The 21,580-nt window shown below is 40.7% G+C and overlaps 1 protein-coding gene across 2 annotated transcripts in view; it reads right to left on the bottom strand.

The window, feature by feature from the left end:
- Positions 1-21,580, bottom strand: part of LOC128382208 (matrix metalloproteinase-16-like) — an 80,206-nt gene that overhangs the window by 34,065 nt on the left and 24,561 nt on the right. For both annotated transcript variants that reach the window (XM_053342194.1, XM_053342195.1), the window contains one exon: positions 16,424-16,728. In XM_053342194.1, the coding sequence (XP_053198169.1) occupies positions 16,424-16,728 (305 nt within the window). The remainder of the gene's footprint in view (positions 1-16,423; positions 16,729-21,580) is intronic.

Raw genomic sequence — 21,580 nt, 5'->3', positions numbered from 1 at the left:
CCTCAACCTGCTCTTTCTCCATAATTTACTGGCTGCCTGCACATGCCTGCACTGCTACAACCCGCCTGCTGGTGGGGGGCACACATGACGTGGGAATACAGCTTTTCAGATATTAAACACACACACATACAGATAAACACACACTGGCCCACAAATCAGATATGGGGCCCTGGACACTGCTGTTCAATTGTGGTAATAGCTCAGGTTGTCAGCGCAGGCCTCCAGGGGGCTGTAACCCTCTCTGCTTCCTCACTGTTTAACTAAGCGCCCGTGGTTCGCTCAATACATGACATTTGACATGAGCTACAAGAGTGACCAGCACTTGTTGCCTTTACTATTCTTCAAACCCTTGCGTAAGTTTTCCCTCAGCTTTCGGATTATCGCTTTCTTGTCTATTTTTGTCCAGTACAGACAAATTACCAGCGCTATCAAGGGACCAATTTTTCTCTCCGCAGTCAGGAAGTCTTTCGAAAACACAACATCCTCTGCGACTTAAACACCATATCAACATCTTGAACTAGCGAAACCCCATAAACAAAGCTATTGCAAACCCTCACTGCTCCTCTTGTCGCCCTGAGATGAGCAATTCCTAATTCCTCCGCGTTATGACTCGGAAGACACTTCTTTTCAGAAAACACAGCTGCCACTGTTACTCCTGTTATTCCGTTGCTGTTGTTTTGCCATCCGAGTCAAAGCAAGCATAGGCACTCTCTTTGTCCCCAAGGACCTCAAATGTTTCCCATTGTTCAGCTCCCACAACTACCCGAGTGGCTGACACCGCACTTTCAGCGTTGGTCTTGGAAAATCTTGTGCTGCATGGTAACGTGAATGCAAAGAGGTGTCAACTGTGAAGGCAGGGATGTTTTGGTGTCTCAGTGCACTGGGAACATTTAAAGCAGCGGTTCTCAACCTGTTGTCTGACGTACTACCACAGCCCTGTGAGATAACCTCAAATACCCAGTGTTCTTTTAAATATGTTAATTTGGAATGATTTTAAATGTAATGTTATTTAACACTATTGATTACATAAAAGTGGATAATGTTATAACTATCATTGATCAAGTTAGTTTGAACAAGTTTGCCTTTGTAATACTCCCACCTGAAATGGTGGAGGCTGGAGGTTTCAACCACTTGTCCATTACTTTAGGATTTAAAAGGTGTGTGAATTTAGTGGCACCTAGCAGAGCAGACTTAGCAGAAATGAAATATAATATTCATAAGTTTCTTTTATTAGTGTATAATCACCTGGAAAGAAGAATGATTGTGTTTGTTACCTTAGAATGAACCATTTATATCTACATAGGGAGTGGATCCTCTTCCGCAAAGCCTGCCAATGTAGTTTCTACAGTAGCCCAGAACAGACAAACCAAACATTGGCTCTAGAGAAGGCTTTTCATGTTTTTCACAAGTTTCACAGCCATCATTCTCAAGGTTTTGAAACCCACTTGGAAGAGGAGGGTGAAGAGTGGGGTACTGAATTTATAGAGTTGGTTGCAATCTGAAAATTCACCACTAGATGCCTCTTAATCGTACACACTGCATCTTTAAATGTTTATCCAACTACTGTATGTATACAAACTATTTCTACTGTAACGATTTTTAGCTAGCCATTTTAACCATTTATCTAAAACTGTTCAAACTTATCTTCTAATTAGTTTTCATGCATTCATCATCACAACAATTAGGTGAAACAACAACTAAATACATGGATGAATATCTTTTTAAGTCCTAATTTATCTTACTACTTCAAAATCTTTCCTACTGCAGGAGTACCTTGTGGGGTGCAGGTACCCCTGAATGGGAATCATTGATTGTCTGTTGGGTTTTCTGTCTCACTAGTTCATTAATTTGTGTGATCCAGAGAGAAAATGAAGCTAGTGACACTGGTATTTCACTGTCCCTGACATTGGCTGGAGACCAGGAAGAGAGGAGAGAGGAAAAGGAAGGAAATCAGCTGTTATCCACTAGCCCTGGTGAAGTTCACAATACGGACGGTGGATGTTGTTTCTCTGAGCCAGTATGCCATTAGAAATCAGAACAACCTTGACCCTGACGCAAGTTGGAGATATGTGAAGTGAGAAGGAAAAACAGAGAGTCCAGAGAGGGAGACGGTGAAACAGAGTGTGAGTCAATGAGAGCATTGGTTGTCCAGGAGTGCCGTGCTGTACACTGACAAGCTGCCAGAGGATCTCAGCCCAGTGGTTCAGTGCCTGGCTCAGAGGGCCCCCGGGCAGACGGAGCTCTGCTGGCTGTCAAATCGGAGCTGTGTGCCTAACCTGACAGAGTGACCATTGTGAAGAAAGCAGCCAAACTACAATGGCTGCATTCTGCTTGCTGTGCTTTCACACTCTCTCTATTTCCAGCATACCCTCACAGGACAAAACTGAAGTGCACACTATGCGCCATTGGGTGCATTTCACCAAACTACCAAACAGTAATACAAGTATGAACAAAAATATTTTCAGAGGTAAAACTTCTGGTCTTTTCATAACCAAATTGAAGGGAAAATGTTACTGCCAGCACCAATATCCAGTAATATGACTACAGAACTAAACATCAGTCTATGTAAACTATGCTAATATTAGAAATGAAGGAATAATCTTTTCATTGTTATTTCTTCTTTTAAAAGTTACCTAGTTGAATTTTAAATCTGAATCTGATCTATAATGTTATCGGATGTTTAGAAAAAAGGTTTATTTATATGAATAAAATTTGGATCAAGGATAAAGCAGTCCTATCTATACCTATATTTTTATTATGAGCAGACAAGAAACATACAATTAAAGTTGTATGTGTATATTATCTGGTCAGGCTGGTTTCCATTGTCTGGAATGGATTTCATGTTATAAATTTTCCATTCATTCATAAAGTCAAACTCATTACATACTTTGGACTTTTCTGACTCTGTATTAATGTGTGATATTCTGAAAAAATACCATGATGAGCAGCAATGGAAATGCAATGAACCCACTGTTGGTGTAGTAACCTCCAGTGTTAATCAAAGCGCCCTCAACAATCCAACCCTCCAAAGCCTCAGTACCATCCAACATCCATTGAGTTAAACTATCTTATAGACAAATACTCTATTGTTCCACTTGCTCCTCTCCCTCCTCTCTTCCTCCATCTCCTCTCTCTTTGTCTCTCTCTCTCCATCTCTGTGTGCCCCTTGCTCCAGGCTGTTGACATTGGTTGAGCAACATTTGTGCTGTTGAATCCATTACACTTAATTCTCACAAGCTTGTCAGAGAACAAAACCCCAGCTGATGGGAGCAACATATGTACACTGGAGTAATTATTTATTTACAGAAACTGCTACAGACTGAAATTCTTTGTGTGGAACTCTGCCAAGGATCCAAATATTGGCCGTTCCTGTGGACTTGAGGTAAATAAACCAGCAGAAAGGAGGGAGAAAATACTGCCAAGGAAAGGACATCCTTTATTTTTGTCATGTTTATCTCTGTGCAGCACCTGTGAGCGAGACAGGGATCTATGTACATTTTCATTGTGATCATTAATCATTAATAATGCATTTGCAAGCAGCGGTGTGCGCACATGTGCGCATTTGCAAGTCTGCATATACTCTTGTGCAGCTGTGCCTATGGACAGCACAAACAACAAAAAAGTTATGTTTCTTAACCACAGAAATACCACAGAAACCTTTGTGTACTCAGCTTGTATGAGTAGGCTAGACAGCGAAATAATGATAACAGAATTTCCAATGAAGCAACACAACCCAAAACATTAGAAAAATATACAGCAACTCTGATAAACTAAACCTGTGGAGCACCACTTTGGACTTTCCTTTGGTTATTAATATTCTCTGGTAAATTCAGCATAGTGATGACTCACCAACCCCCTTTTTATTTCAATAAATCTTCAACTCAGCTTGTTAGTCACAGTAATTCTTTTTTTATGTCTTCTCGTAGAGTAAAGGAAAATGTTTACTGCTTGATCACAGTTGCCAACTCGCATTTATCCAGCCAATGCTTTCTAGAGTAGAAGAAATGCAAATAATGAAAGAAGTAGAAGTTGCAGTTAGTCTGTTTCAACTGTTTTCAGCACTTCAATTTCAACTATTTTAATCACTTAGAAGTCAACAGTTCGACTGCTTTCACCATTTACTCGTTAACAAATCAGCTGCCTTAATTGACCTATCGTCACCTGCCATTTCTCGTTTCAGTGATGATACTTTGGCTAACACTTCAAATCCTTTCAGGCCCCAGGTTGTCTCTTCTGAACAACAACCCTCCCATAACTTCCACTGTTTGTAGTGTACTCTTCTGCTTTCAGTGCTTACACTTCAGCTGACACTTAAACTGATATTATCTTTTAGTTCATACAACTTCAACTGACACATCCCCTTTTACTTCAAATGATACTTCAATCTGACTCGGTGCTTACACTTAAACTGACACTTCAACTTCTTTCAGCACCTTTTTTTAAACAGTGTAACTTCTTTCAGTATTTGCATTTCAACTGTTACAGACTGAAACTTCCAGTCTTTCAGTATTTTCAGTCTTTTAAGTTTCAACAGCAAGCACATGTTCTTCAGAGATTATGCATTTCTATCTTCTATGTAGTAATCGACACCTGGATCAATATTTTCTCCTAGGATGCAGAACTACAAATCAGATACTGGGCTTTCTAATACTGCATCTGTGCATGTGCTTGAGAGTTTCTTTACATTTCACTTAATGTAAAGTAGGTTACGAGTGGCTGTCTGGGTGTGGAGCAAACACTTCCTCCTTTAATGGTCCAAATAGTAACAAAGACTAAGATTTCATTGAGGTATGAGCTGCTTGGTTTGCTAAAGCATCCTTAAATATTAAAAAAAGGTCCCTTAGAAATGTAAAATGTTGATGATAACATGGCTATCACCAGCTTTGAATACAAAAATGGGCATATGTTACACATCGCAAGAGACATAAGTGATATTCCTTGACGAGTGTTAAAATGTGTGTGTCAGAAGGAGGTGTACCCTGGCAGGGTTGTTTACACTTTTTGTTTGCTAAGGATTATGGGTACGAGGTTATGAGAGCATCTGACTGACTAGTGGGAGGGCAAACCTCCCCAGGTGCATGATTTGTGTGTGCGCGCGTTTGTGTTGTCCTGTGTGTGTGCGTGTATGCGTGTGTGTGCTTGTGTGTGGGGGCGGAAGAGAGTACTGCCGCCCACGTGGAAGTTAATGCTGCTGTCAGTAGGCGGCCGTCTATTTCTAGTGGCAGCCTGGTGGGCAGGAACGCATGGTGATGTCTCTGCTTTCTTTCTATCCGCTTGATTTTCTTTGTGGAAGTGTGAAAGCAATACTAAACTGCAAATCCCTTATGCTTCTCGAAAGTGATATTCATAATTGGAAATTTAACTAATATCGTTACATAACCGCCGAAGACTTCTAAATAAACAATGTATTACATGCGCTTATCTACTGTGGCACATTCAAAGCCAGTATCATTACATATACTGTGACGGAAATTACCAACAGCATGACTGAGACACTTAGTAGTCTTTATCTGTATTATTCTAATATTACCTAAATATTAAGACCACATTTCTTATAAACTGTGTGGCTTCTTGCCATAAAAAGCACCGCCTCCTGAACCTCACCTCTTCCTGATGCTAGCTTTTTTGGCTTTAGTTAAGAGCTTACACACTGGGGTTTTTTTCCTCTTCCATGAGTCTTTAACTCCTGTCAGCCAATGCTGCCAAGTCCTGAAAACAGCTCCCAATTTGTACCATGAAGTAGTTCTTACTTCTTTATTTATTGGCTGTATAACCATCAGAATTTCCAACACAGATACAAGCTGCTAGGTTTTTCAGTACTGTTCACTATTAATACTGATTTCATCAAAAGGGATAGGTTTGGTTTCAGAATGACGGATGGACACAATGAACCAAAAAAAAAAAAGATTTTATATGATAACCTATACGTAACCTGAAAAAACACACTAAGCTATATGTATTACAGTACATCATATATCATACATATGCACTATATTGTATAATATAGGTATTGCATTTTATAGAACTGCAGTAGTACAGTAGGTCTGTAGGTCTATAGTAAGTCTGAGACCACTTTCCCAGAATGGTCTAGTTCATCATTTTCAACTGGATCATGGACTATGATTTATTATATTGCACTGTATCATATCATAGTGTTACATCATCTAATGTCAACTGTCATACTGCATCCTTGAAATAAATTGCCAACAAGCTGGGGAGTTCTTCGAGCACCCTTGAAGTGTTTGTGTATGTGTGTAGCTTCTGTGCTATTTTACAGCTTGTGTCCTTCCACAAAGTCCTCTCCAGTAACTCAACCATCAATACTGTTCTTACTGCTCGCCCAAATGTAGCCATGCTGAACGTCCTCAGGACTCTCACATACACATTCTTCCAGTAAAAGATAAAGATCTGTTGCTGTAGTAAGAAAAAAACATCAGAACCTCTCCCATTTATTTTCTCTAGGAGATAGAGAGAGCTAGCGGTGGGGGAGGGTGGGATAGAGGGACAAGGAAAGAGACAGAAGAACAAAGATAAGATTGAAGATCTTTAAAGAACTCGAAGAATGATGAAAGAAGGTTTTCTGAAAAGCTGAACAACCTTGAAAGATGTAAGTGTGATTTCACTTTTCTGGATTACCCTTTAATTAAGCAATGGTATGAAGAGAAAAACCTTGCAAGGCGAGATATATGATGTAATCTTTGTAGTATTTGAACCAATGGGTTTGTGCCATTAAAAAAACACCAGTTTAATATATGACCAATAAGGCAAATGTATTTTCTATGCAGATGACATGTTTCTTTATCACTACAGAAGGGTTTCTCGGTTCTTAGTGTAATAGTGTGCTTGCAGCAAGACAAAAACCAAACAGAAACTAAGAGACAAAAATTACTAAATAGATCAAGCTTAAAGGGAAATTCCTTATTACTTCATACAACAGGGAATCCAACATAAAGCCAACTTTAAAGAGAATGTTTCTTAGTAAACTCAAACAGTTGATAAAACTTAATTTCGTACCATTTAAAATTCAATTAAAATCCAAATTCTACACTCTAATATCACTTATGCTGAAGCAATATCTGTTTTCCTCATAATTTGACAGCGTTCCAGGACATACGGACAGTTACAAAATAATGGACTTAACAATGCACTAGAGAGCAGAAGAGATAATGTTGAGACAAAATGCACTTATACTGGATGACGCTGCAATGCTCTCTGCAAATGGACCGTAAGTGCAAAGTCCAGTCAATCGCAGAATGTTTAGTCGGAATTTCTCTGTATACTTAAAGGTCCAAAGAAAAACTCTGCATCCTTTAGACCCTAATATCCAAAAAGGTGTGGAGCCAAGTCAAAAATAGTATCATTACCTCTCAGCACTATCAAGGCCTTTCCTGCTAAAAAAAAAAAAAAGTAGGCACAGAAGTCCTCTGTTGGCATAACAAACCTCACCAACCACAGGACAGGAAGGTGACGGTCACTTAGAAATGCAGACCAAATTATTACTAAGGAAAACAAAAATACATCACTTTCTGAAATGGAATGACATATCCAAACACAAACTGGAATAACACACAGCTGCAGACTTAACTGACCAAAATACCTGATAAGAAACCTAAAAAAAGACCACGACAATGCACAGACTTTAGAACTACCATACTCTGAACGCAGACAAACAAAACTTGCTCTCCAGACAAACTAAACTTCCTAAAACTTTGTCCAAACAACATGCAGAGACATTCTTTTTGGAAACATTTGGAAAAATATACAATGTAATTCCAATGTCTGGACAACAAAGATAAATGACTCTTCAATCTGGGGTACTGCTGGCTTTTAAAATATCTTACTGCCAGCCACACAAAAAATGGACAAGCAGCAGGAAATACCACCTAGTGAATCAAGCAATATAATCTGTTTCTCCTATTCTTCCTTATTACTTTTTCACACATTAAAAGATTCCAGCAGATCTGAATCAGTTTTGGGTTGGGTTTTTTTTTATTCTCTATTTTTTGCCAGTTGCTTTTGTAGTCATTATTATTTTATCAGTGCTTGAACAGTGCTTTGGCAGCACATCAAAACGCTAACAAGAAGCCACTGAATGAAGAAATGAAGAAAGTGGGATAAAGAATGACAAGGGAGAGCACAACAGAAAAAGAGAAACAGGGTAGAAAAGACTGTATCCGCTGCTTCCTCTTCATCACCCAGTAGGAGTAGCAACCTAAAAATAAACCTGCCACCATATGCTCTTCGACTCCTCAATCTCTCCACTGCTTTAACATCTCAAATGTTCTCTCTTCTTTTCTAATTTTCCTAGATTGTCTTTTCCTTTCAAATTCCCCCAAGACCGAGGCAACTGGGCACCACACGACAATGGCTGCTCGCTGCTTCGAAGCCCAAGATTGATCTTTCATTGTCTTCTGGTACAAACACCCAAAATGATGGCCGCTTCCAATGTACAATCAAGTTACAGGACTGGACGTCGATGATAAACCGCTCTGTCGATCGACACCAGCAGGCCCGGCTTTCTCCTCCCCCGAGCAACAACCATCAATCAATCAGCTGATCAATGTCGAGCCCCTCCTGTCAACTCCTCCCTCAGCCAATCATCACTTTGTTATTGAATGCCCCGCCAACCTGGCCCCTGTTATCCAATCCCGATACCTGCATACGTACATTCTTGGCCTATTTTTTTCCTCCTTGTGATGTGTTTTTCTAACCTCTTCGGTTCATTTTGGGGGCAAAGGGGGAAGAAAATAATAAAGCCCAGGAATCTCTCATTTCCTGTGTGTAGGTCTAGCTCGCATGCTGTGTTATGTTACATACTTTTCACTTCTACTACTGGAGGTCCTTGAAGGCATACCAGGCCTTATAAGTCACCCTTGGGTGAAGCTGGGTGTTTGTGCTTCAGTCATGGTATGCAGCTGTGGTGATGAAACTTTTTTTCTGGTGCCAAGCTCTTTTTTTCTTTTCTTTTTTTTGAAAATCAAAATCAGCATCATTATGGCTGAAAGTCAAATTGGAATCTGTCTTATCTACAAAGAAAAAAAAACAGAGATGACCTTGTGATGAAGCTTGGATGAGCGTATGTTTGTTAGCCTTTTCTGTGGCGCAGAAATGGAAAACTGTCAAACAAAAACCCTGTCTGCAAACGCACTCCCATTCAAAGTGATCGTGACACGTAGAGATCTGATGAAAAGACAATCTAATCATCTCAATCTCCAACTCCAGCTTCTTTTCTTCTTATCCTGCGTTCACGCTAAATCTTTCTGCAATCCTCTCCTATCTAGCCTCCAGCGTTCTGCTTCTGCATCCATTTTTCTTTTATTTTCCTTTGTTGAAACATTTTCCATGACGTTTCATCCAATCATGTTACATCTTCTTACTCTCCTTGCATGAATTTCCAATCCAACTTCTGCACTCCTTCATTGCAACCTGTTATGTCTTGAGTTTATTCCGCTATGCATCTATCTATCCCTCATCTATCGACCCACCCGGCTATTCATCCATCAGTCTCTAAAACCAAGCAGGCTAGAAATGGATCACTTCTCTCTGTTTTGCCCCCAGGCATGTCCCACTCTCAATGGGAATATTGGCTGATTACCAACCCCCACGCACTCCTTCCATGGCTCTGCTGTTGTCTCTCACTGTGCATTATCCGGGCTAAAATAATGCTAGCGGCTATCACTGTGCAATCCCTAACACAATAATGTGAATTTTCACAGTTAAAGATAAAAGTGAGGCCTACTACTAGAATCCAAGGACAGAGCACTCAATCAATGTGTTTTCTCCACGAACATGTTATTTCTTTTCATAATGCCACTTTGTCCTTCTTAGACAGCTCAAAAGAGACAGGCAAAGCTGGAAGAGGATGGCAGGGAAGTCAGTCCAAGGTGCCTACAGTTTCACACAGTGTATCCACTTTCTGCCAGTTGGATGTGTATTTGTTCCTCCACTTTGTGAACAAGACCACTCTGATATGAACAGGTTTCGATTACGACGCAACACAACCCACGAACAGCTTCTTCATGCCAAAACTGGAGCTCTAATCCACTGTTGGAAAGGTTAGTACATTTAAATATTGCTTAAACCAAATCCGTTCCTTTGACTGCAAACCCCCATTGTTTTATAAAGCAGCAGCAGCACAAGAGAATAGAAGGAGGGAGGCTGGAAATGTGTAAATCCGTCTGTTAGTCTTCATAAAAAAAGGATTTCTCCAAACCTCTGTCAAACACACTTTGCTCGCTGGAGCTCTGAACTCTTTTCAGGCACGATATGCTGTGTAGAAAAAAGGTTTTGGCACTTGGCGTGGGTTTTGGCACGTGTGTGTCTTTGCGGTGTCATCATTTGTGTCCACTGTCAACCGTAGTGTTTGCTACCACACACAGCACAGAGGACAGTGTTTAGTGTGAAATGGAGGGGATAAAAAAGCCTGTGCTGATCCTTCTTGAATTTCAAGGCTGCTGCCTGTAAGGACTGCTGCATTTTACAGGTGTGGATACTAATTCTTGACGCAATTACTCAGACAGATGATGACATGCACACTTAAAGACAGACTTTCCTTGAAGGTGCTATTCTGGTGTTGCACTTAGTTGTACAAATGAAAAGTGAAGGTTTTTTTTAAACAGTTGCAGATATATTTTGTGTCACTTGACTCATTTCAGCTGTATGTGTATTCAAATACTCATACTATGTTGACAGTTGCATCAAATAGGCTGGTTAACGTAGAACTATGATCATACTGGACATGACATAAAATCTAAATATCAAAACCTTAGACAGGTGCTCATATTGACATCAACTTTTCGAAGCACTTGTCATTCAGAGAAGTACATTTGCCTTTTACTTGTCCAGGCACAAAATTCAAGAAATAAAAAGTGTGTATCACAGTGCATCATGCAGCATTCCTCCTGCCCTGCTGCTCACAGCACTGTCAGCTGATGAGTCAGGCACACTGGGCGGTAGAGGAGGTTATACCAGCCTCTACTTCAAAAGTAGGTTAGCCAGCCTTGCTATTTTATTATAATAACAAAGCGAGGCTAATGTAAAAGGTATTTACATTGATCAAGGTTAAACATGAGATATAATATTACAATAAGGTTTCTCTGAGCAAAACTTGGGAGACACTCAGCAGCCACAAATTTCTCCCTTCTGTGTTTAGGAGTGAATGAGATTGACATTAAAATGAGAAAAGCTGGTCCACCCTAAAGATCAGTCCACCTTAAGTGAGACTGGTCAGGTTAGGCTAACTTATTATTGCTAACTTCAAAGCTAACCCACCTCACATTGGTTCACTCTTGGTTTGGGTGTTGAGGAGGACAAATAGCTTAAACTGTACACATACTCTGCACTGCTACGTTCACAGCTGTTAACTTCATAGTGTCTGCTCCAGTCACCAGCCTCACTGTCACACACACACACTTTCTCTCTCTCTCTCTCTCTCTCTCTCTCTCTTACAGCCTACACACTCTACGCTAACCCACTCTGAGTTGGACGTACTGTGGGAAAAACATTGGTTTAAAAACAGAATTCTGAATATATTGGATATATAACTAAATAGCTCAGTCATGAGGGACACATAACATGAAGAACTTCAAAAATACTAAAAAATACTTTTAAATGTCCAGTGGGGCAGACAAGCCCTAAAGTCGGGACCTTATTTGGATACTGATTTTGAATACTTGGCCAAGGTGACAATATCTACTGTATATATACTGTATATTACTGGATAGATGAAGGTGGTGAGGCAGTAGGTCACATGACGTGGTGGTGACAACTTGAAATAAAATATGAAATACTTATTCTATCAGAAATTCTAACAGTGTGTTTTGAAATGTGCATCATTCCCATTACTTCCTCCTCTGTGATAAAAGCATCAAATCACACATGTACAGACAGTGACTGCTGTATCCTGTATATTCAAGTCTCTCATCAAATGCCATTAGCTAATCCTAATAAGATCCTCATTCTGCTGTGTGTGCTAAAAACAACCATCCCACTGAATGTAACTTTCGAGAGAGAGAGAGAGAGAGAGAGAGTGAGAGTGAGAGTGAGAAGTGTGTGTGAGTCTTTTAACACGTGTATGTTAGTATTTATCTCCACACAGACAGGGATTAATCCTCCAGTGTGCGTCAGTGACGTCATCATCCAAAACAACAACAATAACATCGACGGTGCCATGCTGCCAACGGTTGCCGTGACGACTGATCCATCTTGACAACAGTGTAGGGGATTAGGTATGTCAGGCACGGGCAGCTTACTGGACAGGGACTCATCTCCCGTGTGACTGTATGTGTGTGTGTGTGTGTGTGTGTGTGTGTGTGTGTGTGTGTAAGTTTTAAAACTGCATAAAAAACAAGGGAGAAAAGAGAAGCCAGACATCATGTGCTGTTTCCGGGCTAAAATTACATCATCCCCAGCTGTTCTCTGCAAAGCAAGGAGCTGACTGCATGGGAGACAGACGAGGTGATGGATGGATGCATCACAGATCCTAAAAACAAGTTGAGTTGGGAGAGATTTTGAAAAGATATCTAGCTTAAAATGAACATGTGATGTACATGCATGTTTTCATTCAAAGGCTGACAGAAACTAGACACAGTGAGACTTCATCTTTGCTCATGTGGGAGATGGGATGTCTAACTGTCAGCCAAGTGCAATCAAATATGGCTAATGGGCATGTTAAGGCATTTAAAAAAAGGTTTTGGACGCATGTTTCATCATCCAAACTGTGTTCTCCTACCTGTCAGTGCTCAGTGAGGCACCTGGCTCTTTAACTGTACTCCATCAACTCCAAATAGAAACATTAGAATGGAAAAGAGTGCCATCATAATGAAGAAGCATCAGTCTGTTACTCCTTTTAGAGCTGCTTTTAAACTATTTATGGCAAAATCTGTCAACTTTTAGTGGAATTTTCAAGTCAAATTCCTGTTTGGTGAATGTTGAGGAATTGTGACGAAATTTCCACAGTTGACCCTCTTGACAGTGCTGAGTTTTGAGACGATAGCGAGTCCAAACAGGACACAATCATGGTTTATTGATTATTATGAGACAAGATTTAAAGTTCAAGAACCAATTTTCCTATTAGTGATCAAACCACAGCATCATCTCAATGCTAAAGCTGGCAAATAAAACATTGCAGAGTTTAATGTGTGTATTAAAATAGAAATAAGTGATGCAAAAATATCAATATCATATAACAGGACACTGTGTCATCACAAAACCAGCTGATCAATGCCACACTGGTTGCAACTGCAAACAGCAAACACATGGCACTGTTTAATTATGAGTTGTGACAATAGTAATACCTCCTGTGTATTATCTTACAGGGTTTTAGTTTCAGCTTGCCAAAATCTACACAATGCTAAGAGGTTTTTGCTACAGTGCCAAGAAGAAGAAGAAGAAAAAAAGGCAATCTGACAGGAATACAGAGTGCCTGATATTTGTAGCTTTTTTTTTTCTTGGCATAAGAATTGTGAAATTTTGAAGACGTTCAATATCTCAGCACAAAATATGGGCCGCTTCACGCTGTATGAGCCTTCAGAGCTGCATCTTGGTGTATCACTAGTCATCATGCAGGCATAAGAGCACCCCCCGCCCACCACCACAGCAAGCAGTTAGCATTCAGCCAGTGCATGCTCATATTTGGCAAGAAAGCCAGCTGGACAGTGCGTAATAGAACCGCATGCATTATGGGATGTTTTCACAGAAGTGTGGGCCGCAGCAGGACTGTATTAATATTGCATTGAGGGGTAGAAAGAGTGTATGTGTCTGTATGTGTGTGTGTGTGTGTGTGTGTGTTTTGAAGAGAGTGAATCATAGCCTTCAATGACAGCTGCTTCTCCTTCCCCAAAGGCGTGACAGTGGGGGACGACAACACTGTGTGTGTGCGTGTGTGTGTGTGTGTGTGTGTGTGTGTGTGTATGCTCTCAGGAGTGGATATTCACCTGTGTGTTTAAATAATATCTTATGTTTTTTACGAGTGGATCATGTGGGTGAGTGTGCTGAAATAAAAACAGTAGCATCAATAGTTGGCTTGAGGTTATCGTTATTGCTTTCATTGTGTTATTCAACTTGCGGGAGTGATTCTAGTCAATTCGATCAAACTACGCATCCTCAAACGCCTTAAATATAACCGTTCACAACGCATTATCTAAGCCTACAAAAGCCCCTCCGCTCCTACTTAAAATTCAGTCTTCGACAGCAAGTTCCTCACTTCTATTTCCGACGCATAGTGCTCAACAGCTCCCACTCATCTCCTCTGCTCTCCTCTCTCCCCTTTCCTCTTCAAATGTTTTCTTTACTTCTTGCTATGCTGCCTTCTCAGTCTTTCCCTCTCCATCTGTCTCTCTTGTGAGCTCTTGAACCTCCAATATTTGTCTAGAGATACTCTGCCATTCTCTCTCATCCTCTCTTTCTCTCTGATATCTCTGCTGCTTTCCTGCTACTAGCTCTGCTTTCTGCCTCATCTTTTTTGTCTCATTTGTGTCCCCCGTTTCATCAGGAGCCCCTCGCTCACTCATCTCGGTCACTGTTTTTGACTCATGACTCAGTAGTCATCGTGACTACTCCTTGAGCTGTCTCTGTGGTCCGCGGGGTAAGCTTGTCCCTTCTATTTAATTAGAAATTCAAAGGGGAACGCTGAACACAACCATCCTTTAGATTCTGAAAAACAAATGTTGTCCTGCTGAGACAAGCGCCCAGTCAAGAACCAAGCATTTATTTAATGTTTCTTTTGTTTTGATTGTCTTTTCTCTCATTTAAATGTACTCACAGTGTCTCCTTCACAGTGTTTTCTTTCTTTCTCCATCTCTTTCTCCATCTACTCTCTTGCAAGGCCCTTTCATCAGCACAGTGAAAAGCTGCACAGGGTTCAGAGGTCGAAGCTAGAAGCTTAGTCGACTGGCCGCTGGCTGCCACTGATTCACAAACGCACACACACACACACACACACACACACACACACACACACACACACACACACACACACACACACACACACACACACACACACACACACACACACACAAGTAGAGATCTGTTGGACCTCACCGCAGCCCTGAACACCAACACAGCTGCTCAACATGCAACCCGCACAACAGAATGACATACGGACCCCGCTAAAGGCTTAGGTCCAGCCTGACAAGCTGTAAAGCTCCAAGGGCAAGTGCACGGGGGCACGGGCTCGACACGGAGCGAGAGGTGATATGATTACTACGGTTCACCGGGGGAGATGTCTGTCTGTCACCATGCTTGAATGTTTGTAGGGAGAGAGAAGCCTGAGCAAGCCCCAAAAGATCAGACTTACGTCACACCGAAAAAAGGCCAGAAATCCATAATTACAATCCAGCAAGTATATGTTCGTCATGTTTTCATGGGAGCAAAACATCAAAATATGTGCTTTAGATGTGATAGTAGGTAAAAATACCTTCCTCCTCTGCTTCTGCCCTTGTAAAACTACTTGGTATGCATGTATCCATAACCAAGCCATTCATCTAAAGAGGTAAACAGTCTAGTGTCACATGCAGTCGGCCTGAAAAGCATACAAATGAAATATATGATGCTATTTTCCTATGTAGTGAGGAAATGGTACAAATAATATTCCCAGACTTCTTCAGAATCCCGACAGATTCCGCAACAATGTAAAATACTCCATGACCTACTGTATGTGCCACAAAGCATTAACAGCATTATAGCTTCTCCCAATAACAAATGGTATACCAAATTCTAATATTAACAATATTAAACATGATGGCATATGACCGAGTTTCATTTGCTGATGAAGACTGTGAGATATGGCTGAGAGCCGTGACAAGGGTTGTAAGTGGACCATTAAGTTAGATTGTTCTTTTCAAAAATGATACTTCAGTTCTGGACCGGTATAAACTGTATCACTGGCACTTGGTTTCAATGTTAGATGAGGATTTAGAGGTTAATTAATGGAGAGGCAATAAAATGCAGAGTGGCGGGTAATGATGCTACTTTTGAAACAAGCCAATAATATTTAACCGATGAAGCAACGGCTGTAATTTGTCCAGGTAGTCACATTAAGTGTGCTGCTACGCTCACATAGCAAATGTTTGGTTCTCACTCTCATAGCACTCTTACTGCAGCATACTGTATATTCAACACACCCTCTTCATCATGGTAATGTATTGAAGCCATCTCTCTTTTGCTGCATGCCTTGCTCACACCACTAACCTGAATGTTATGCTGCCCAGAGCTGCTACTGCTGCTGTTAACATCATTTCATAAGAACCACCTCCACCACCTCCACCACCACAGGTCTGAGGTCAGTATTTCTTTGTGGGGGTGACAATGCTGTATATATCCACAATGTATTCCACATGAGGTAAACTTTTCTCATTAACATGTCTGACACCATCCTACATACAGCCATGATAAAATCCTCTAAGAACACTGATTAGGTGCTTACCGTCATGGTTTGGGTTCCCCAGCGTCCACGGCTCATCTGAGTCAAAGTGTGTGTCGCCTCCTATTCCCGGGCCTGGAAAATAGGCGTGGGCCAGGAAGCCTCCCTCGCCGTCGAAGGGTGAGCTGTCGCCGTGGAAACCGGAAGCGAAGATGATGGTGATGTCCACATCTTTCTTGGTCCGCTCCATCTCGCTGTATGGCACAGCCTCAAAGCGGAGTGGCGTCACGTTTTGCCAGACGTCAAAGGCTCGCCGGATGGCGTCATGGGTCTCCTCCGCGCCCACTTTGGGTGTCACGTTCTTTATGCTGCGAAGGCACCAGATACAAGAGGGAAAAGTTAAGCTGGGAAAGTCTCTATACAAGTCTCACACAACTAGATCATTTTCTCTTATCACCGTGCCCCAGTAAGCCTCAGATTGGGATTTCTCCTTCAACTGCGAGGGCGAGCAAATCTATTGTAAATTGGCCTGATAAGCCTCATGGGTGCTTCGAGCGTTTGGTAAAACAAGCCCACTTTAGAGAAGCTTATTCTGCTAGATGTCCACTCAGAGGAACAATGAAAGAATAGAATCTAATCAGGCAATGTAAATACCCTCTAACTCCTCTGAAGCATGAGATATAAAAAGATAAAAAACAATACAGTCAGCTTAGTTTTACTGTAAGCTAAACAAGTGTATGAAGACGAGCTGTAGAAGGAAAACGTGTCAATCGACATGATCACACTTGCCAAAAAGGAAAAAAAAAATCCATCAGTATCAGTGTTTTCCCCTGCATGCTGCCATTTCACGCTCATCCTGTTCGCCAACTGAGAGCTAAATGGAGCGATCTGTGAGAGAGAACAGCTGAGTCCTCCCCCGCCGGCTTTGAGTTGCTGCAGGTGTGGTGAGGATGGGACAATTTCCTGCCTCTGGAATTTATTTTCTAATTAAGGATTATCAACAGCCCACTGCCTGCTGAGAGGCCCCAGCCTAGTTCGGCCAATCAGGAAAAAAAAAATCTCTCTCTGTACTTTATTCGCTCTGAAAATATCTCAGTGTCACGCTCTATTAACATTTGGTTACACTCTCGGGATCGACAGATAGGTGTGCTTTACATCGGCTAACTTAGAAGCTTGTAAACACACAATACTCTTTGCCCGTAGTATGGTGTGTGAGCCGGGTGGAAAGTTGGTTGGCTGATGTTCAGTAGATACGTGTACGGGCAGGGTATAAATAAATTGTGCCAATTTACTCTTTATCAGGTGTTTCAAGATGATTCAAGAAGCTTTTTTTCTCTCCACCCACCCACTCTATTGCCTTTGTGTCCTCTTTGTCACCTCCCCTCCTTCCTTCACTTTTCCATTTAATTCTTCTGCGTGTCTCCGTTAGGCTGTCAGCCTGTCATCTTCCATAATGGGAGTAAATATTATCAGAACGTCTCTTGTCTTTGACTGCTGCTCATCTCCTTCCGCATGGTGGGTAAACTGCTGCGAGGCACATTTATATACTGCATATTTATACTGCATGTAAGCTCAGATTCTTCAATTATTGAATCAAACTCAGTGAAAAGGAAAGCATAAAGGCTGGTTATGAAATATAAATAAAGTGCTACTGAATAGCCTGCAACATTCATTTAATTGCTCGAACCAAACCGCAAACTGCTTTCTCTTTCTCCTCTTTCAGAGTTGACGGGTTGACAGTTGACTTCCGCTTTAGCAGAGATGTGTTTGCTTTAATTACTCTACACCCTTACAAGTTATGGCAAAACTTTCATCTTCAGCTAGTGTCTTTCTGTTTTGACTAAACAAAGTCCTGCAGACACCTACGGGTATTATGATTTTAAAAAGGGAATATATACATCATTTTAAAAGAAAAATCTACAGGAACAGACCAGCAGAAATGTGCAGTAGAGTAAGCAGAATGCCTTTGTTTGAACAGGTCAGAGTGACAATCACTTGTTCTTGCCTGATTTATGGTAATCAGCCATATCTAAAGAATAAGTTCATGTTACCCAAAGACGTTTTACTAGCTGAAAATTAAACTAGCTTTTTGATTTTGATAACTGCTTTTGTTGGACGATATATTGTCTCAGAAATAATCGTGATAAACAATATTATCGTCATTTGAAGATCATTTTATACCGCTGATATAATGATAATATAATATCATAATAATGCAAAGGGGCAGGGGGGTGGGATTGGAGAGTGGGTGCTAAGCTTCTGTAAAAACACAGACTGCCATTATTTACCTTTAATTCCATCTAAACGACGCTGCTCGATTCTGCAGTCTCCACTCAGGACGTGCACAGTGAGGAATGGAGGACACTGCTTGCTTAGTCAATGTGACATGAATAGCCTATTAGCTGCTAATGTGAAGTGTGGCAATATTAAGGTCAAGAAAATGATCAAGGTCATTAAATTAAAATAAATAAATTATCCTTCTGAAAGTCTAAAATGTATGTTGGTGTGTATACTCTCTATCCCACTATCTGTGTATGTGTGAGTACACCAACACTTCACATTATAGCTTTATCAGAAATGAATGTTTTAACACCACTGCGGGCTACGACAACCACGTTTTAATGACTTGCTGTCTGTGATTACATTTGTGGTAAGTGATGAATATGTGATGAATAACAGCCTGAAATCTGCATGTGTCCTCTGCTGTCCTACAACAAGTGCCTGTAATAAATGTATCTCAGGATTTGCCAGTACCCTTAAATTATAGAAACAATACTGAGCATCAGTTGAAGTGCCGTTCGTGTGAAAGCGACGTCTGGCTGTGGAGCGAACAAACTATCTCTGCCTGATAGAGGCAACTTATGGAGGCAGTACCAAATGGCCCTTTTGTCTTTTGAAGTGCTGATAGGGATGCACAAAGTACAAGTGTGATAAACACAAGGAAACAATCCTGCTTTCAAATCAATACCAGCTAACCCACAGAGAGTCTGAAAAGGTGCAAATGTTTTTGCCCTGAGATTAAAATACAGAGAAAGAATTGAAGCACCTCCGGGGTTCAGCAAGCACACATCTTTGTCCTGCTCTGTCTGGGGTTGACACGAACAACCTTAACAACAACTGTGGCTGCTCAAAGCAAAAAGATGGTCTCATTTGATTCTATTACCAAAGTCACTGTATGTGTGTCCTATTTTAAGGGTGAGATGGATAAAGAGAGAAACACAGGCAGTGCAAGACGACAAATGAAAGAGTCCCAACCTACTCTAAGGCCATATCAAATATTTAAGTCCATGTTGTGAGGTGATAATGATTCCGGATGCAACTCTTGTGCTATAATAGTACCTGCATGCAGGCAGAACAGTAGGGGTGCCAGAGCTAATTAGTGCCTCCCGACAGCAAGTACTGTATGTGGCTGTGTGGAAACTAGCACACACCTGGGGCGGCTGTGCATTCGTTATGCTTTCCAAATGCCAGAGTTAGATTTCTTTAATTATTTTTTAGATTTTTTTTTTTTTTTGGCCCGTTCAGCTCACAGTTTGAAGGAGAAAGAAGGAAGTTTTAACTGGAGAAAGAGTGACATGACATCAGTCCAAGGCCTCAAGCTGGATTTAAACCCAACAACACAGCAGTTTTAACCACTGCACCTTATCTGAGCCACCAGGAGGGAAATTACTGAGTCAGTTATGGAAATGTGGCACACAATACATATAGCTTTTACTTCAACCTCCATCTTCAACCTAAAGGACACTGAAAAACAGTCTTATGATCTACAGTCAGTTTAAAACCTTCTTCACTGGTTAGAATATAAAATTCTGCACTATGGCAATTTCTTTCAAATAAGGCAAGAAAGTAAACATGTTTTAGTAGAAATGTGTATCCCAAGCTTATGATTTATGGCAGGGAAAAAGTCTTTCCAGCCGACAATTAAGTGAGGTTAAGTGGGCTAGCAAGTGAGCGAGCTAATACTGCTTATTTTTACATTAGTTAGTATTTTGTACTTGTAAATAAGCAATAAAGTCAATTATCTTAAAGTAATGTCAGAATGTTAAAATATCTCAGCCACATGAAAAGTACAATTTTATCATAATCTTAGAAGATTTTATAAGAAATTCTTTAAATTAAGATTAAGTTTCCCATAAGCAGTAAAGATTTGTCTACGTGTTCCTGTTCCCATTCCTGCATGCAGTATAAGTACATCTGATTTAATGAGCAAAGAAACTCAATGATAACTGAAATTATTTATACTGCAGCCAATATACAATCTGAGTACAAAGTGTACAAAGATCAAAACTGTGTAGAATAGTAAAGCAGTGGAGGTTAAATGGTTCATATTTTGTGCTATGTTATTCTTTATGAACATTTTAATGCTAATATTCAGTTCAATATGGTAACAATGTCTTGATGTTGAAATGCTACAGAAGTTGAAATGCTACCTTTAAGGTTTTAAAAGCCTCCAGAAGATATAAAATGTGTTATATTCTCTCTAACTACTTCCATTGCACCAATATGAGATAAAAGTAGCAGCTGCAGGCACATCTGACTCCTGACTGGAGGCCAGACACACATCCTCATGCACCACACAAACACACAGGTATATGCACATATGAGCACACACACACACACTGAAAATGCTCCTATCCTATTACATAACCCTAATCTGTCAGAGAGCACCCTCTGCTTTCCACTGGGGTTTCCTCCTCTCCTCTCAGTTCATCTCTTTTCCTCTGCAGCTGCCTCTCCTCCACCGCTCCTCACTTCCCTCCCTCCTCATTTCCAACTATCTACTTCTCCACTCTTCATCAAGCCTGCTCATTTTCTTGCTCTCAGATCCGTGCCATCAGATGAACCCAGCGCTCGTGAAACAAATTCTGAACCCAATCCCAGTGAAATATTTCAAAAAGAAAAATGCATCAGCGTGAAGCTGAACTTCTCCGCCATCAGTGATATACAGTCCTAATTCAGTTGTAGATCACTGATCCACTAGATTATATTTATCATGTAATACTGTTCATACATTTATCCTCAAGGCAGAGCGAAAAAAAAAAAAACAAGCTCACTTCTTAAGGATTATCCCATGAAACACAGAGCTGGGGGCAAGTGACAGTATGGTATGTGTAAAATAATACAGAATCTGGGCTACTGACCTCACTAAAGCTACAGAGAGATTTTATATAACTGCAGCATGTTGTCCTATACATTATTACTCATGTAGCTAGATGAAAA

This window comes from Scomber japonicus, chromosome 21, assembly GCF_027409825.1.
Source record: "Scomber japonicus isolate fScoJap1 chromosome 21, fScoJap1.pri, whole genome shotgun sequence".
Taxonomy (NCBI): Eukaryota; Metazoa; Chordata; class Actinopteri; order Scombriformes; family Scombridae; genus Scomber; species Scomber japonicus.
The sequence above is the reverse complement of the archived record's forward strand: the minus strand, read 5'-3'. Positions and strand labels throughout refer to the sequence as shown.